We start from the raw sequence: 17,859 nt of genomic DNA, 5'->3' as shown, positions 1-17,859 counted from the left end.
TCTGGCTTTTGTATTTCTTTCTCAAAAACCATGCCTTTGCTCCTGAGTTCCATGACTAAATCAGTCAGAAACACATACTAGCTGAACACAATTATTAACAGCAAAATTCATGACTGATAGTTTAGTAATGAATTCCAGAACGAATTCAGATCGAGACGCTTCACACTTGAACATTTTCAACACACACGCGAAAGAGACTGAAAGTAACGCAGACCGAAATTTTCTGCTGTGTTTAATATACTGGAAGAGCCAATACATTTAAATCTTGTTGTTTTCTAATATTTAGAAACCAGAGCACAGCAGTAAATAACAGAATGACTGACTTTTTACTTTGAGGAGATCAAGGACTACAAATATATGTATATAAAATGAAGGTTTAGATTCATTACTATTCGGAAGATCAAAACCTATACAAAAATTAAAAATTTTAGTTCCGTTATTATTGAAGATATAAACTAAGCAAGAATTAAAAATTTTAGATTTATTATTATTGAGGATATCAAGGCCTAAAAAATTAAAAATTTTAGACCTACTATAGTTAAGAAGATGAAGACATACATGAGAATTAAAACTTTTAAATTTGTTATTGTTTAGAAGCTCAAGGCCTAGAAAATAATTAAAACTCTTAGATTTGTTATTCTTGAAGAGATCAAGAAATACACAAGAATTTAAACTTTTAGATTTGTTATTGTTGAGGAGATCAACAAATACACAAGAATGAAAACTTTTAGATTTGCTGCTGTAGAGAAGTTCAATACTTACAAAAGAATTAAAACTTTTAGATTTGTTATTGTTCAGGAGACCAAATCCTACACAAGAATTAAAAGTTTTGGATTTGCTATTATTGGGGAGAGGAAGACACACAAGAATTAAAAGTTGTAGAGTTGTTATTGTTGAGGAGATCAAAATATACACAAGAATTAAAAGTTTTTAGATTTGTTGAGGAGTTCAAGACCTACAACAGAATTAAAACTTTCATAGTTTTTTATTCTTGAGGATATCAAGCATACACAAGATTTAAAACGTTTAGATTCGTTAAATTTGATGAAATCAACACATATACAATTATTAAAAATTTTAGGTTTCCTATTGTTGAGAAGAGTAACACCTACACAAGAATTAAATTTTTTTAGCTTCGATATTATTGAGAATATATAGAACGACACAAAAATTAAAATATTTAAATTCGCTATTGTTGTGTAGATCAAGACTTAAACAAAAATTTAAAAAAATGATTTGTTATTGTTGAGGATATTAAAACACACACAATAATTAAAAGTTTTAGACTCGTTATTGATGAGGAGATGAAGACCTACAAAATAATTAACATTATAAGAATTATTATTGTTGAAAATACCAAGATCTACAAAAGAATTAAAATTTTTAGATTTACTGTTATTTAGGAGATCAAGAACTACACAATAATTAATTTTTTTAGTTTCGTTTTAATTGAGGATATGAAGATTTAAGAAAAATTTAAAAATTTAGTTTTGCTATTCTTGAGGAGATCAAAACTTAAAAATGTTAGATTTGTTGTGTGGAGGAGATCAGGGCATACATAAGAACTAAAACTTTTAGATCTCCTATTGTTGAGGAGTTGAAGACCTACATAAGAACTAAAACTTTTAGATGTGTTATTGTTGAGGAGAGCATGACATACATTAGGATTATTTTTTTTAGTTTTGTCTTCATTGAGGATATCAAGATCAAAAAAAATCTAAAAATTTTAGATTTGTTAGTGTAGAAGAGATCAAGACATACATAAGAACTAAAACTTTTAGATTGCTAGTTTTGAGGCGTTGAAGACCTACACAAGATTTAAATTTCGTAGTCTCGTTATTATTCAGAATGTCAAAATTACACAAAAATAAAAACATTTAGATTTGTTACTGTTCAGGAGATCAAGGCCTACACAAGAATTAATTTTTTTTAGTTTCATTATTATTAAGGGTATAAAGACCTAACGAAAAATTAAAAATTGTAAATTTGCTATTGTTGAGGAGATCAAGACATAAACAGAAATTAAATATTTTAGAGTTGTTATTCTTGAAAAGATCTAGACCTATAAAAATTAAATATCTTAGAATTATTGTTGAGGATATCAAGATCTACAAATAATTAAAACTTTTAGATTTGTTATTGTTGTGGAGATCAAGACATGCACAAATCTAAAACTTTTAGATTTGTTATTGTTGAGATCAAGGCATAAAAAGAATTAATTGTTTTAGATTCGTTATTATTGAGTATATCAAAACGTAAACAACAATTAAAAATGTTTAGATTTACTATTGTGGAGATCAAGACATACACAAGAATTAAAAAGTTTAGATTTTTTATTATTAAGGAGATCAAAACTTCAAGAAAAATTTAAAATTTTACATATTTTATGGTTGAGGAGATTAAGACTTATGATAAAAGCAAGAAAGGTTCAATATATTATTTATAAATTTGTTAGATGATTTGAAATGGGGAGTTGTGGAGGCAATAGTAAGGGAAGCTAGGCTGTACTCTTTCAAGTTACATCTCCCATTTTCATGTTTTATTTACATGTTTAATGTGTACAAGATGAAAGAGAAATATTTTGAAAACGCCGGCATATAATGAACTTTTACTAAATTGAAAAACAAACTTATTGTGTAAAAACATGATAACAGCCCCTTTTTTAGCCAGTCATTTGGCAGAGATGCTTGTTGCTATTATTAACACTGCTTCTCTCCTACTACGGTGATGCTGAATGTGAAATGTATCTCGAAAAGGAAGTTCCTACGTGTCACATCCTTGATCAGTTTCGCTTATGATACAAAATAAAAGTGAAGGCCAGCTGTCTTGTGATTTGATGTAATTATCCGGAGTGACGGTTATTTAAGGACAGCCTGGATGTTCCATACCATAAAGTGATTTATTAAGGATGTAGCTGAATATACATATTATACAACTGCAACATTACGTTTTTAACAATTCGACGTTTGCACTTTCATTTTTGATGATACAGCTTAGTTAAGTCAGGAACATTCTTTGATATCAACAAGTACACCTGTACGGCTTTAACATGAAAACACTATTATAAATTAGAGGGGCTAATAATAAAGAATATTGTTCTCACTAAAAGTTTGTTTGTTTGTTTGTTTTGGAATTTCGCACAAAGCTACTCGAGGGCTATCTGTGCTAGCCGTCCCTAATTTAGCAGTGTAAGACTAGAGGGAAGACAGCTAGTCATCACCACCCACCGCCAACTCTTGGGCTACTCTTTTACCAACGAATAGTGGGATTGACCGTCACATTATACACCCCCACGGCTGGGAGGGCGAGCATGTTTAGCGCGACGCGGGCGCAAACCCACGACCCTCGGATTACGAGTCGCACGCCTTACGCGCTAGGCCATGCCAGGCCCCTCACTAAAAGAAAATATTCCTCTCTCTAATGAGGATATTTGTCTTACGGCATCTGAAGGTAGAAAGTATGAAAGTAAAGCTCTGAGACAAAATAGAAAGGAGGAACGTTGTTTAATACAATCTGCACTCATGAGGAACGAAACGTTTTTATTCATTTCGTGTTTAATTCTCTTCATGTCGATAAAAACACTGCAATAATATGAAATAGAAAGGAGGAACGTTGTTTAATACAATCTGCACTCATGAGGAACGAAACGTTTTTATTCATTTCGTGTTTAATTCTCTTCATGTCGATTAAAACTGCAATAATATGAAATAGAAAGGAGGAACTTTGTTTAATACAATCTGCACTCATGAGGAACGAAACGTTTTTATTCATTTCGTGTTTAATTCTCTTCATGTCGATAAAAACACTGCAATAATATGAAATAGAAAGGAGGAACTTTGTTTAATACAATCTGCACTCATGAGGAACGAAACGTTTTTATTCATTTCGTGTTTAATTCTCTTCATGTCGATAAAAACTGCAATAATATGAAATAGAAAGGAGGAACTTTGTTTAATACAATCTGCACTCATGAGGAACGAAACGTTTTATTCATTTCGTGTTTAATTCTCTTCATGTCGATAAAAACACTGCAATAATATGAAATAGAAAGGAGGAACTTTGTTTAATACAATCTGCACTCATGAGGAACGAAACGTTTTTATTCATTTCGTGTTTAATTCTCTTCATGTCGATAAAAACACTGCAATAATATGAAATAAAAAGGAGGAACGTTGTTTAATACAATCTGCACTCATGAGGAACGAAATGTTTTTATTCATTTCGTGTTTAATTCTCTTCATGTCGATAAAAACACTGCAATAATATGAAATAGAAAGGAGGAACTTTGTTTAATACAATCTGCACTCATGAGGAACGAAACGTTTTTATTCATTTCGTGTTTAATTCTCTTCATGTCGATAAAAACACTGCAATAATATGAAATAGAAAGGAGAAACTTTGTTTAATACAATCTGCACTCATGAGGAGCGAAACGTTTTTATTGATTTCGTGTTTAATTCTCGAATTAAATATTATATTTTCCAACTGACTAGTTTTTACAGATTTTAAAAAAATAGACTAGTGGAAAGTAATAAGGTGTTACTTCATAAAAATCAGCACATGAGCCACTGTATCCTTGGAAAAAAAATTATTGAAATATGTCATATACTTTGCCCTCGGCGGTAGGTCTGACGTGATAAACCGTATTATAGAGTCCTTGATTCACTCAGCACCAATATATTACTTTGAGCTTGATAACAAACAAAGTCATTCATTTTATTCAACACATAAAAACAATTGTATCCCTGCACCTCATTTGAACTTCTAGTTGCTCTTCTATGTTCAGCATTATATATATTAACTATGAAACTTCTAATTGTTGTTCTTTGTTCATCATTATATATATTAACTATGAAACTTCTAATTGTTGTTCTTTGTTCAGCATTATATATATTAACTATGAAACTTCTAATTGTTGTTCTATGTTCAGCATTATATATATTAACTATGAAACTTCTAATTGTTGTTCTTTGTTCAGCATTATGTATATTAACTATGAAACTTCTAATTGTTGTTCTTTGTTCAGCATAATATATATTAACTGTGAAACTTCTAATTGTTGTTCTTTGTTCAGCATTATATATATTAACTATGAAACTTCTAATTGTTGTTCTTTGTTCTGCATTATATATATTAACTATGAAACTTCTAATTGTTGTTCTATGTTCAGCATTATATATGTTAACTATGAAACTCCTAATTGTTGTTCTTTGTTCAGCATTATATATATTAACTATGAAACTTCTAATTGTTGTTCTATGTTCAGCATTATATATATTAACTATGAAACTTCTAATTGTTGTTCTTTGTTCAGCATTATGTATATTAACTATGAAACTTCTAATTGTTGTTCTTTGTTCAGCATAATATATATTAACTGTGAAACTTCTAATTGTTGTTCTTTGTTCAGCATTATATATATTAACTATGAAACTTCTAATTGTTGTTCTTTGTTCTGCATTATATATATTAACTATGAAACTTCTAATTGTTGTTCTTTGTTCAGCATTATATATGTTAACTATGAAACTCCTAATTGTTGTTCTTTGTTCAGCATTATATATATTAACTATGAAACTTCTAATTGTTGTTCTATGTTCAGCATTATATATATTAACTATGAAACTTCTAATTGTTGTTCTATGTTCAGCATTATATATTAACTATGAAACTTCTAGTTGCTGTTCTATGTTCAGCATTATATACATATTAACTATGAAACATCTAATTCCTATTCTATGTTCAGCATTACATACATATTAACTATGAAATTTCTAAGTGATGTTCCATTTTCAGCATTATATACATATTAACTATGAAATTTCTGAGTGATGTTCTATTTTCAGCATTATATACATATTAACTATGAAATTTCTAAGTGATGTTCTATTTTCACCATTACATATATTAACTCTTTACTTTTCGAACGAATGAATGACAGTAATAATACGTTTCACGTATTCCTCTATTAAAAGTTTTGTTTCGGTATTTCTCATAAAATCTGTTTGGCCGTAAATCTAACAGTAGAACATACTAGAGATGCTAATACTATTGCAGAAATGTGAAAAAATAGAGCTCGATAATATTGTATAACAATACTGTATTATTAGAAAATGTTACTTACCAATACTGTACTATTACAGTCAGAATGCAGCTCAGCAATAGCAATACCGTATTACTAACAATTACAGAGATACAGAGCCGGTTAAAATGTAACTTACCAATACTGGATAAAATGCGACTTACCAATACTGTACTATTATGACGTACAGTCAAAATGCAGCTTAGGAACACCGTATTACTAACAATTACAGAGTTGGATAAAATGCTTTAGTAATACTACATTACTAGCAGATACAGAGCCGGTTAAAATGTTACTTACCAATACTGGTTAAAATGTAACTTACCAATACTGTACTATTATGACTTACAGTTAAAATGCAGCTTAGGAACACCGTATTACTAACAATTACAGAGTTGGATAAATGCTACTTAGTAATACTGCATTACTAGCAGATACAGAGCCGGTTAAAATGTTACTTACCAATACTGTACTATTATGACTTACAGTCAAAATGCAGCTTAGGAACACCGTATTACTAACAATTACAGAGTTGGATAAAATGCGACTTATTAACACTACATTACTAGCAGATACAGAGCCGGTTAAAATGTTACTTACCAATACTGTACTATTATGACTTACAGTCAAAATGCAGCTTAGGAACACCGTATTACTAACAATTACAGAGTTGGATAAAATGCTACTTAGTAATACTACATTACTAGCAGATACAGAGCCGGTTAAAATGTTACTTACCAATTCTGTACTATTATGACTTACAGTCAAAATGCAGATTAGTAACACCGTATTACTAACAATTACAGAGTTGGATAAAATGCGACTTATTAACACTACATTACCAGCAGATACAGAGATGGTTAAAATGTTACTTACCAATACTGTACTATTATGACTTACAGTCAAAATGCAGCTTAGGAACACCGTATTACTAACAATTACAGAGTTGGATAAAATGCTACTTAGTAATACTACATTACTAGCAGATACAGAGCCGGTTAAAATGTTACTTACCAATTCTGTACTATTATGACTTACAGTCAAAATGCAGATTAGTAACACCGTATTACTAACAATTACAGAGTTGGATAAAATGCGACTTATTAACACTACATTACCAGCAGATACAGAGATGGTTAAAATGTTACTTACCAATACTGTACTATTATGACTTACAGTCAAAATGGAGCTTAGGAACACCGTATTACTAACAATTACAGAGTTGGATAAAATGCGACTTATTAACACTACATTACTAGCAGATACAGAGCCGGTTAAAATGTTACTTACCAATACTGTACTATTATTACAGTCAGAATGCAGCTTAGCAATACCGTATTACTAACAATTACAGAGTTGGATAAAATGCGACTTATTAACACTACATTACTAGCAGATACAGAGCCGGTTAAAATGTTACTTACCAATACTGTACTATTATTACAGTCAGAATGCAGCTTAGCAATACCGTATTACTAACAATTACAGAGTTGGATAAAATGCGACTTATTAACTCTACATTACTAGCAGATACAGAGCCGGTTAAAATGTTACTTACCAATACTGTACTATTATGACTTACAGTCAAAATGCAGCTTAGGAACACCGTATTACTAACAATTACAGAGTTGGATAAAATGCGACTTATTAACACTACATTACTAGCAGATACAGAGCCGGTTAAAATGTTACTTACCAATACTGTACTATTATGACTTATAGTCAAAATGCAGCTTACAATACCGTATTACTAACAATTACAGTGTTGAATAAAATGCTACTCAGTAACACTACATTACTAGCAGATACAGAGATGGTTAAAATGTTACTTACCAATACTGTACTGTTATGACTTACAGTAAAAATGCGGCTTAGGAACACCGTATTGCTAACAATTACAGAGTTGGATAAAATGCAACTTATTAACACTACATTATTAGCAGATACAGAGCCGGTTAAAATGTTACTTACCAATACTGAACTATTATTACAGTCAGAATGCAGCTTAGCAATACCGTATTACTAACAATTACAGAGTTGGATAAAATGCTGCTTAGTAATACTACATTACTAGCAGATACAGAGCCGGTTAAAATGTTACTTACCAATTCTGTACTATTATGACTTACAGTCAAAATGCACATTAGCAATACCGTATTACTAACAATTACAGAGTTGGATAAAATGCGACTTAGTAATACTACATTACTAGCAGATACAGAGCCGGTTAAAATGTAACTTACCAATACTGTACTATTATGACTTACAGTCAAAATGCAGCTTAGGAACACCGTATTACTAACAATTACAGAGTTGGATAAAATGCGACTTATTAACACTACATTACTAGCAGATACAGAGCCGGTTGAAATGTTATTTACCAATACTGTACTATTATGACTTACAGTCGAAATGCAGCTTAGCAATACCGTATTAGTAACAATTACAGAGTTGGATAAAATGCTACTTAGTAATACTACATTACTGGCAGATACAGAGATGGTTAAAATGTTACTTACCAATACTGTACTATTATGACTTACAGTCAAAATGCAGCTTAGGAACACCGTATTACTAACAATTACAGAGTTGGATAAATGCTACTTAGTAATACTGCATTACTAGCAGATACAGAGATGGTTAAAATGTTACTTACCAATACTGTACTAATATGACTTACAGTCAAAATGCAGCTTAGCAATACCGTATTACTAACAATTACAGTGTTGAATAAAATGCTACTCAGTAACACTACATTACTAGCAGATACAGAGATGGTTAAAATGTTACTTACCAATACTGTACTATTATGACTTACAGTAAAAATGCGGCTTAGGAACGCCGTATTACTAACAATTACAGAGTTGGATAAAATGCGACTTATTAACACTACATTACCAGCAGATACAGAGATGGTTAAAATGTTACTTACCAATACTGTACTATTATGACTTACAGTCAAAATGGAGCTTAGGAACATCGTATTACTAACAATTACAGAGTTGGATAAAATGCGACTTATTAACACTACATTACTAGCAGATACAGAGCCGGTTAAAATGTTACTTACCAATACTGTACTATTATTACAGTCAAAATGCAGCTTAGGAACACCGTATTACTAACAATTACAGAGTTGGATAAAATGCGACTTATTAACACTACATTACTAGCAGATACAGAGCCGGTTAAAATGTTACTTACCAATTCTGTACTATTATGACTTACAGTAAAAATGCGGCTTAGGAACACCGTATTGCTAACAATTACAGAGTTGGATAAAATGCGACTTATTAACACTACATTATTAGCAGATACAGAGCCGGTTAAAATGTTACTTACCAATACTGAACTATTATTACAGTCAGAATGCAGCTTAGCAATACCGTATTACTAACAATTACAGAGTTGGATAAAATGCGACTTAGAATACTACATTACTAGCAGATACAGAGCCGGTTAAAATGTTACTTACCAATACTGTACCATTATGACTTACAGTCAAAATGCAGCTTAGGAACACCGTATTACTAACAATTACAGAGTTGGATAAAATGCTACTTAGTAATACTACATTACTAGCAGATACAGAGATGGTTAAAATGTTATTCATGGAATTCCTACTACTACAGTATTTAAAGCTACATTTTGACCAACTCTGTATTTCCTAGTAATAAAGTATTGTTTAGTATCATTTTGACACTAATTTCTATTATTACGGTATTCTTTACCTATATTTTGACAAACTCAGTATTTCCTAGTACTGAAGTATAGTTATGAAATATTTTGATTGTAAATAATACAGAATTGTTAATACATATTTTGACAACCCCTGTAATTCCTACGAATATAGTAAAATTAATTTACATTTTCACGAACTCTGTAACTCCTAGTAATGCAGTATTGTTGAGCTACATTTTGACCAACTCTGTAACTCCAAGTAATACAGTATTGTTAAGTGATATTTTGATCATATTTGTAATTCCTACTAATACAATATTGTTAAGTAACGTTTTCACCAGCCCTGTAATTCCTAGTAATACAGTGTTATAAAGTAACATTCTGATCAGCTGTGTAACTCCTAGTAATACAGTATTGTTAAGTGATATTTTGATCATATTTGTAATTCCTACTAATAGAATATTGTTAAGTAACGTTTTCACCCGCTCTGTAATTCCTAGTAATGCAGTATTATTAAGTAACATTATGACCAGCTGTGTAATTCATAGTAATACAGTATTGTTAAGCTACATTTTGATCAGCTTTGTAATTCCTTGTAATACAGTATTGTTAAATAGCATATTTACCAGCTCTGTATTTCTAGTAATACAGTGTTATAAAGTAACATTCTGATCAGCTGTGTAACTCCTAGTAATACAGTATTGTTAAGTGATATTTTGATCATATTTGTAATTCCTACTAATACAATATTGTTAAGTGACGTTTTGACCAGCCCTGTATTTCCTAGTAATACAGTGTTATAAAGTAACATTCTGATCAGCTGTGTAACTCCTAGTAATACAGTATTGTTAAGTGATATTTTGATCATATTTGTAATTCCTACTAATACAATATTGTTAAGTAACGTTTTCACCAGCTCTGTAATTCCTAGTAATACAGTGTTATAAAGTAACATTCTGATCAGCTGTGTAACTCCTAGTAATACAGTATTGTTAAGTGATATTTTGATCAGCTTTGTAATTCCTAGTAATACAGTATTGTTAAATAGAATATTTACCAGCTCTGTATTTCTAGTAATAACGTATTGTTAAGCTACATTTCGACTAACTATCTAATTCCCAGTAATTCAGTATTGTTAAGTGTACATTTTGACCACCTCTGTACTTCCTCGTAATACAGTATTGTCAAGTTACATTTTGACTAACTTAGTAATTACCAGAAATACAGTATTGCTACGTTATGGCCAAACGTGTTAAGGCATTCGACTCGTAATCCGAGGGTCGCGAGTTCGAATCCCGGTCGCACCAAACATGCCCGCCCTTTCAGGCATGGGGCGTTATAATGTGACAGTCAATCCCACTATTCGTTGTTAAAAGAGTAGCCCAAGAGTTGGCGGTGGGTGGTGATGTGTAGCTGTCTTATACTGCTAAATTAGGGACAGCTAGCGCAGAAATTCAAAAAAATAAACAAAACAATTGTTAAATATCAATAGTGGACCTGCGAAAATGTAATTTTGAATCTGGAATGTTGAAGTTAATGTCTTTAATTAGAGTTTCTTTAAGTTTGATACCACTCACATTAAATATTACTTCATTAGGTGAAGGAAGTCATGGTTTTTGGAGTTTTCTGTTTTAATTTTTTTGTCTGTTTTTTAATTTTTCTTATCTCGGATTAAACATGTCAAATGTACAAAATCAATGTGCGTATTGTATTTTCAAAGATCTTAGTTCATATAGGTGTTGTCAGTACTTGTCATGTTTAAGTTAACTTCAAACTTGTCCTTTACAAGCACTATATTTGTGTGTTACGACAGTCCCGTCACGTTTCCAAGTTCCTTCACAAGCACTATATTGATGATACTTTATTTGTGTTACGACAGTCACGTCACGTTTCCTGATATCAGATTAGCGTGCGAATTCCAATAATTTGATTTTCTACCATTCCTAAACATTAAGATTACCAGAGAGGGTAAACATTTCTCTACCTCTGTTTATCATATAATAAATTTTGCTGGTCACACACCAGTTTAAATACTTTCATCCGAACTTCTTGAAACGTGATAAGGATATATTGTGATTATTAAACAGTATTTGTTGTTATTGTTTTATTTGACACGAACAGTTTTTGTATAAATACATGTGTATTAACAATAAGGTCATGTACATTGACAATTCAAAACTAGAATCTGTGAACATTCGCGAGTACTGAACAGAACGAACCTTCAACTACTTAAACCCAGTCATTCATTCATTCGTACACATTCTAAAACCATAGGTCAAAATATGTCACTTAACCGTTTCTCTATCATCACCACAAGATCTTCAGACCTTGAACTGTACATTAAAGAAAGTATACTCATATATAATGTATATACATATAATATTTGATGAGATTGTAAATTAACCATACTGTATTACTAAGAAATAAAATATTTGGTCAAATTGTAGTTTAAGAATACTGTACTACTAAGAAACAGAAGTATTATATAATATTTTAAAGAGATGTTATGTGATAATGGTGTAATATTTATAAGTTTCAAAGCTGGGGAGATATTACAGAATAATATTGTAATAGTTGTATTATACGTTTTGACGATATTATACTATTGCTTGGGGAAATGTTATAGGACAAAGTAATAATTATAATACTATAACTAGGGTAAATGTTACAAGATAAAGTAAAAGCTATAATACCATATCAACTGCTATTTTTCACATAAACCAAATGTACGAAGTCAACTTCTAAACACTTTTCCACAGGTGCTTTTCTTATTCCGTATGGTGTGTGTCTTGTTACTGGAGGAGTACCAGTGTTTTTCTTGGAGATTGCCTTGGGTCAGTACTTCAGTCAGGGTGGAATCACCGTGTGGGATATCTGTCCTCTCTTCAAGGGTGAGTTACAACATGTTGCCTTAGTGTCATCCGTACAACATATCTGAGTCTAAAATCTAAAATCAAGGTCTCTAGATGGTACTGGAAGAAAAAAATAAACACACAATATGAAGCCTTGATTTTATTGACGAAATATGATGCAAGAACACCAACTGTTTCACGTTAAAAATGTCTTAAAACATATTTTCATTTTAATACTATATCTTTCACGTTACAAATGTCCAATAAACATTTTTTTAGTTTAATCCCCTCTCTCTGACGATATAAATGTTTTATAAACATATTTTCGTTTTCACACCAACTCTTTAATATAAAATATTATTATCACTGTTCAAAGTGTATGTTAACTACTATTATTGTTTTCACACCACCTCTTTTAAAATAAAATATTATTATTACTGTTAAAAGTGTATGTGAACTAGTACAACTGCTATGTGTGTGTTAAAAATTGAATCTCTGACATAGACGTCTAGCGTTTTCTTTGATTGGCCGTAACCTCTGTTGTGGATTACAGCTTCGACTATTCAAGGCTCATCAGCATAGCTTGAATCAATAAACTAAAGAAATACGATTAGACCTTTTACACTGGTGAAGTGAGCCTGTCTGGTTTTATGTCACTCAGTATATATGTATACTCTTCAAAAAAGGAAACGCAAAAGGCAAAATTTGAGACAAATTGTTAACAAGTTTATTCCGGGTAGTTCTGTATGACATGTGTGAAACTTTGCACATTCACTGCTGAACATTCAAAGTCTGCAAAGGCGAAGTCCACGCTCACCAGTTGAAGTTTCACGTCACTCAACGTCAATAACGAGTATGCCCCCCGTGAGCATCAATAACTGCTTGCCATCTCCTGCCCATGGAAGCGATGAGATGACGAATCACATCCTGTGGAATGGCTGTCCACTCAGCCTGCAAAGCTGCTGCAAGCTGAGGTAGAGTCCGCAGTTGAGGTTGTCGCCGTCGCAGACGTCGGTCCAACTCGTCCCAAAGATGTTCGATGGGGTTTAAATCTGGTGATCTGGAGGGCCAGGGAAGAACATTGATGTTGTGGTGTCTCAAGAAGACAGTGGCGAGTCGGGCTGTGTGAGGACGGGCGTTGTCATGTTGAAAAACGTCGTTGACGTTCACCATGATGGGTTGCACATGGGGCCTAAGAATCTCGTCATCGGTTGCGTACGGTCTGATCGGAAATCCTACGCAGCCCTGGTATGGTTGAGGCAGTAGACGTCGCAGTGGTGGTCCTATCCCGAAAGTGACGTAACCGGATGTAGCGATCTTGTGCAGGCGTGGTCACACGAGATCTGCCAGATCGTGGACGGTCACGAGTTGATCCATGTTGTTGGTGACGATTCCATAGCCTTGTGATGGTGCTTGGGTGGACATTCACAGCTCTGGCAAGATCTGATAGAGATTCGCCTGCTTCCAAGCAACCAATGGCGTTGTGCTTCAGTCAGTCTTGGCGTAACTGTATTGCGTGTCGGTGGCTTAACACTGAGCTATGGAAACCGAGAACCCGTCACTTTTATAGGGATTTTGCACATGTTGCACTTGCAGAACATGCAGATCTCTCAAACAAATTTATTTGACACGAATGCGTTTTGGCGAAAAATCCGTTGTTTTCCTCCGTTTTCAAAGTGCACAACTTTTATTGTCATTTTGGTCTGACAATCAGTGCCTTAACACGTGTAACATCACATACTCTGAGCTTGTAACGTTATTACATATATTTCTCCTTAAAATAACAAAAATATCCCTTTTGCGTTTCTTTTTTTGAAGAGTATATATATATAAGAGCAAGTTCCTGCTGTAGATAGTACAGTTTAAAATAAAGAACCAGAAACATACCAGGATTTGTACATATATATATATATATATATTAGATAATACAGTTTAAAATAAAGAACCAGAAACATACCAGAATTTGTACATATATATATTAGATAATACAGTTTAAAATAAAGAACCAGAAACATACCAGGATTTGTACATATATATATTAGATAATACAGTTTAAAATAAAGAACCAAAAACATACCAGGATTTGTATATATATATATATATAGTAGATAATACAGTTTAAAATAAAGAACCAGAATCATACCAGGATTTGTACATATATATATATATATAGTAGATAATACAGTTTAAAATAAAGAAACAGTAACTTATCAGGGTATGTACCTATATATAGCAGACAGTATAGTTTAAAATAAAGAACCAGAAACTTACCATGGTATGCATATATATATTTAGTAGACAGTACAGTTTAGAATGAAGAACCAGAAACTTATCAGGGTATCTACATATATAGTACCGTTTAAAATAAAGAAAGATAAACTTACCAGGCTATGTACATATACATAAATAGCAGACAGTGTAGTTTAAAATAAAGAACCAGAAACTTACCATGGTATGCATATATATATTTAGTAGACAGTACAGTTTAGAATGAAGAACCAGAAACTTATCAGGATATCTACATATATAGTACCATTTAAAATAAAGAAAGATAAACTTACCAGGCTATATATATAGTAGACAGTACAGTTTACAATAAAGAACCAGAAATCAGTGATGTCGAGAAACCCACTTGTTGAGAAATTTATATGCAAAAACGGCTCGTTTGGGTTGAGAAAAGATTTCGCTCTTCCATGTAAAATATTTTCTCAACCCAAACGAGCTGTTTTTGCATATAAATTAAAGAACCAGAAAGTTATTAGGGTATATATATAGTAGACAGTACAGTTTAAAATAAAGAACCAGAAAGTTATTAGGGTATATATATATATATAGTAGACAGTACAGTTTAAAATAAAGAACTAGAAACTTACCACAGAGTGTGTATATATATATATGCAGTAGACAACAAAACTCAGAATGAATAAACAAAGTTGTCATTGAAAAGTTAAAGCAACAAAATCCGAGTTTTCTTCAACAGAAACAAACAAATTAAACTGTCCAATCATTGGACCAATTTTTGTTTTCCCTCCAGGTATTGGATATGGAACAGCCATCGTATGTTTCTTTCTCAACATCTATTACATTGTCATCTTAAGCTGGGCAGTTTTATATCTGTTCCACTCGTTTACGTCAGTGTTGCCCTGGGCTTCATGTGATAATGATTGGAACACTAAGAACTGTTGGAATCACAGTAATGTGAGTGTAGAAGCTGAGAACTGGACATCTAGAGAGAAAACTGTGGATCCAGTTGTGGAATTCTGGGAGTAAGTGTAGATAGTGTTATCTTAAGTTTTAGTCCGACCTCAACTTGAGTTTTAACACATAGTCTTGTAGTTTTAGCTTAAAATTTTAATCCGTCCTCACTAGTTTTAACACGTGATTTTAATCCATCCTCTCTAGAGGGCCCAACACGGCCAGGTGGTTAAGGCACTCAACTTGTAACCTTAGGGTCGCGGGTTCGCATCCCCGTCGCGCCAAACATACTAGCCCTTTCACGCGTTGGGACTTTATGAAGTAACGGTCAATCGCACTATTCGTTTGTAAAAAAAGTAGCTTAAGATTTGGTGGTGGGTGGTGATGACTAGCTGCCTTCCTTCTAGTATTACACTGCAAAATTAGGGATGGCTAGTGCAGATAGCCCTTGTGTAGCTTAAAAAACACAAACCTCTCTAGAGTTTTAACACGTGTTTTTAATCCTTCCTTACTAGTATCAACATAGCTTTTAATCCGTCATCACTAGAGCTTTAATCAGTGGCCCATAAATCCATAGTGATAAATCTTTCCTTTCTCTCTATCTGTCTATGAATGATGACGTGTTGTGTGTGTGTGTGTGTGAAATAATGCATCAATATTAACAAGTGCCCTAGACTAAAGTCAACATAGTGTGTGAAAAACAATGAAGTATCTACTGTGATATACCCTATATGTTCAAAATGCTTACATCTAGACTATCATGACTAAAACCGAATCAAGTATATAAATCATATATAGCGTGAACCCGTATGGTTCTTCACTGGTTATGTGCTTTGTGAGTTTTCAACTTTCTAATAAGAGTTATTGCTATTGTTATTTTTACAGAAATAAAATTTTGAAAATCTCAAGTGGTATTGATGAACCAGGAAACGTGAACTGGGACCTGGCTTTGTGTCTTCTACTGGTGTGGATTCTCTGTTATTTTTGTATATGGAAAGGTGTTAAATCTACTGGAAAGGTAAGAGCGTTTGTTTTAACTGTACATGGAAAGGTGCTAAATCTAAGATATGATCTTATTAAATTGATTTCCAAAAACAATTTACTAAACAATGAAACTGTATATTTCTTGAATCTTCCTACATTTTGTACCATATAGCAAAAAACCCAGATTATTAAGTATGAACTTTAACGACTTTGTGTTCAGAAATTTATTTTAGCCCTAAATTATTGTCACGAATTACTAATAAATTAATAAACTATGAGACTGCTTTTTTCTTATTTAAAACTCTGTTTAAAATTAATTTCAATCTAATAATCTAAAGGATTGTATGTTTGTTTTTGAATTTCGGGCAAAGCTACACGACGGCTATCTGTGCTAGCTGTCCTTAATTTAGCAGAGTAAGACAATAGAGTGGACAATCGATCATCACCACCTATCGCCATTTCATGGCCAGGTCCCAATGAATAGTGAAATTAACTATCACATTGTAATGGCCCCTTGACTGCAAGGATGTTTGAAATTGAACCAACAATCTTTACAATACGAGACACTAAACCATCTATATAAATAATCTGGACAAAAGTACGAGACAAGACACCTAACCATCTATATAAATCATCTGGACAGGACAATAGTACGAGACAAGACACCTAACCATCTGTATAAATCATCTGGACATACTAGGCTCCAATGTAAAAGAATAAATTATACATTACCAACAGTCTTCTATGCTCTCCACTGGTATTACTTTATTAAACATATCTGTTGTTAATGACTTAATAAATTATACATTACAAACAGTTTATAATGTTCTCCACTGATATTACTTTACTAAACATATCTGTTGTTAATGACTTAATAAATTATACATTACCAACAGTTTACTATGCTCTCCACTGATATTACTGTATTAAACATATCTGTTGTTAATGACTAATAAATTATACATTACCAACAGTTTACTGTGCTCTCCACTGATATTACTGTATTAAACATATCTGTTGTTAATGACTTAATAAATTATACATTACAAACAGTTTATAACGTCC

The 17,859-nt window shown here is 32.3% G+C and overlaps 1 protein-coding gene across 1 annotated transcript in view; it reads left to right on the top strand.

Annotated features, from left to right (window-relative positions):
- The window catches only part of LOC143241777 (sodium- and chloride-dependent taurine transporter-like), a 143,463-nt gene that overhangs the window by 6,320 nt on the left and 119,284 nt on the right, over positions 1-17,859 (top strand). Inside the window, exons 2-4 of the mRNA XM_076485008.1 lie at positions 12,523-12,654; positions 15,650-15,881; positions 16,696-16,828. Coding sequence (XP_076341123.1) covers positions 12,523-12,654; positions 15,650-15,881; positions 16,696-16,828 — 497 coding nt within the window. The remainder of the gene's footprint in view (positions 1-12,522; positions 12,655-15,649; positions 15,882-16,695; positions 16,829-17,859) is intronic.

The sequence above is a fragment of the Tachypleus tridentatus genome, unplaced genomic scaffold (assembly GCF_004210375.1).
Source record: "Tachypleus tridentatus isolate NWPU-2018 unplaced genomic scaffold, ASM421037v1 Hic_cluster_1, whole genome shotgun sequence".
Classification (NCBI taxonomy): Eukaryota; Metazoa; Arthropoda; class Merostomata; order Xiphosura; family Limulidae; genus Tachypleus; species Tachypleus tridentatus.
Note: the sequence above shows the minus strand (reverse complement) of the source record. Positions and strands in the feature narration are given on the sequence as shown.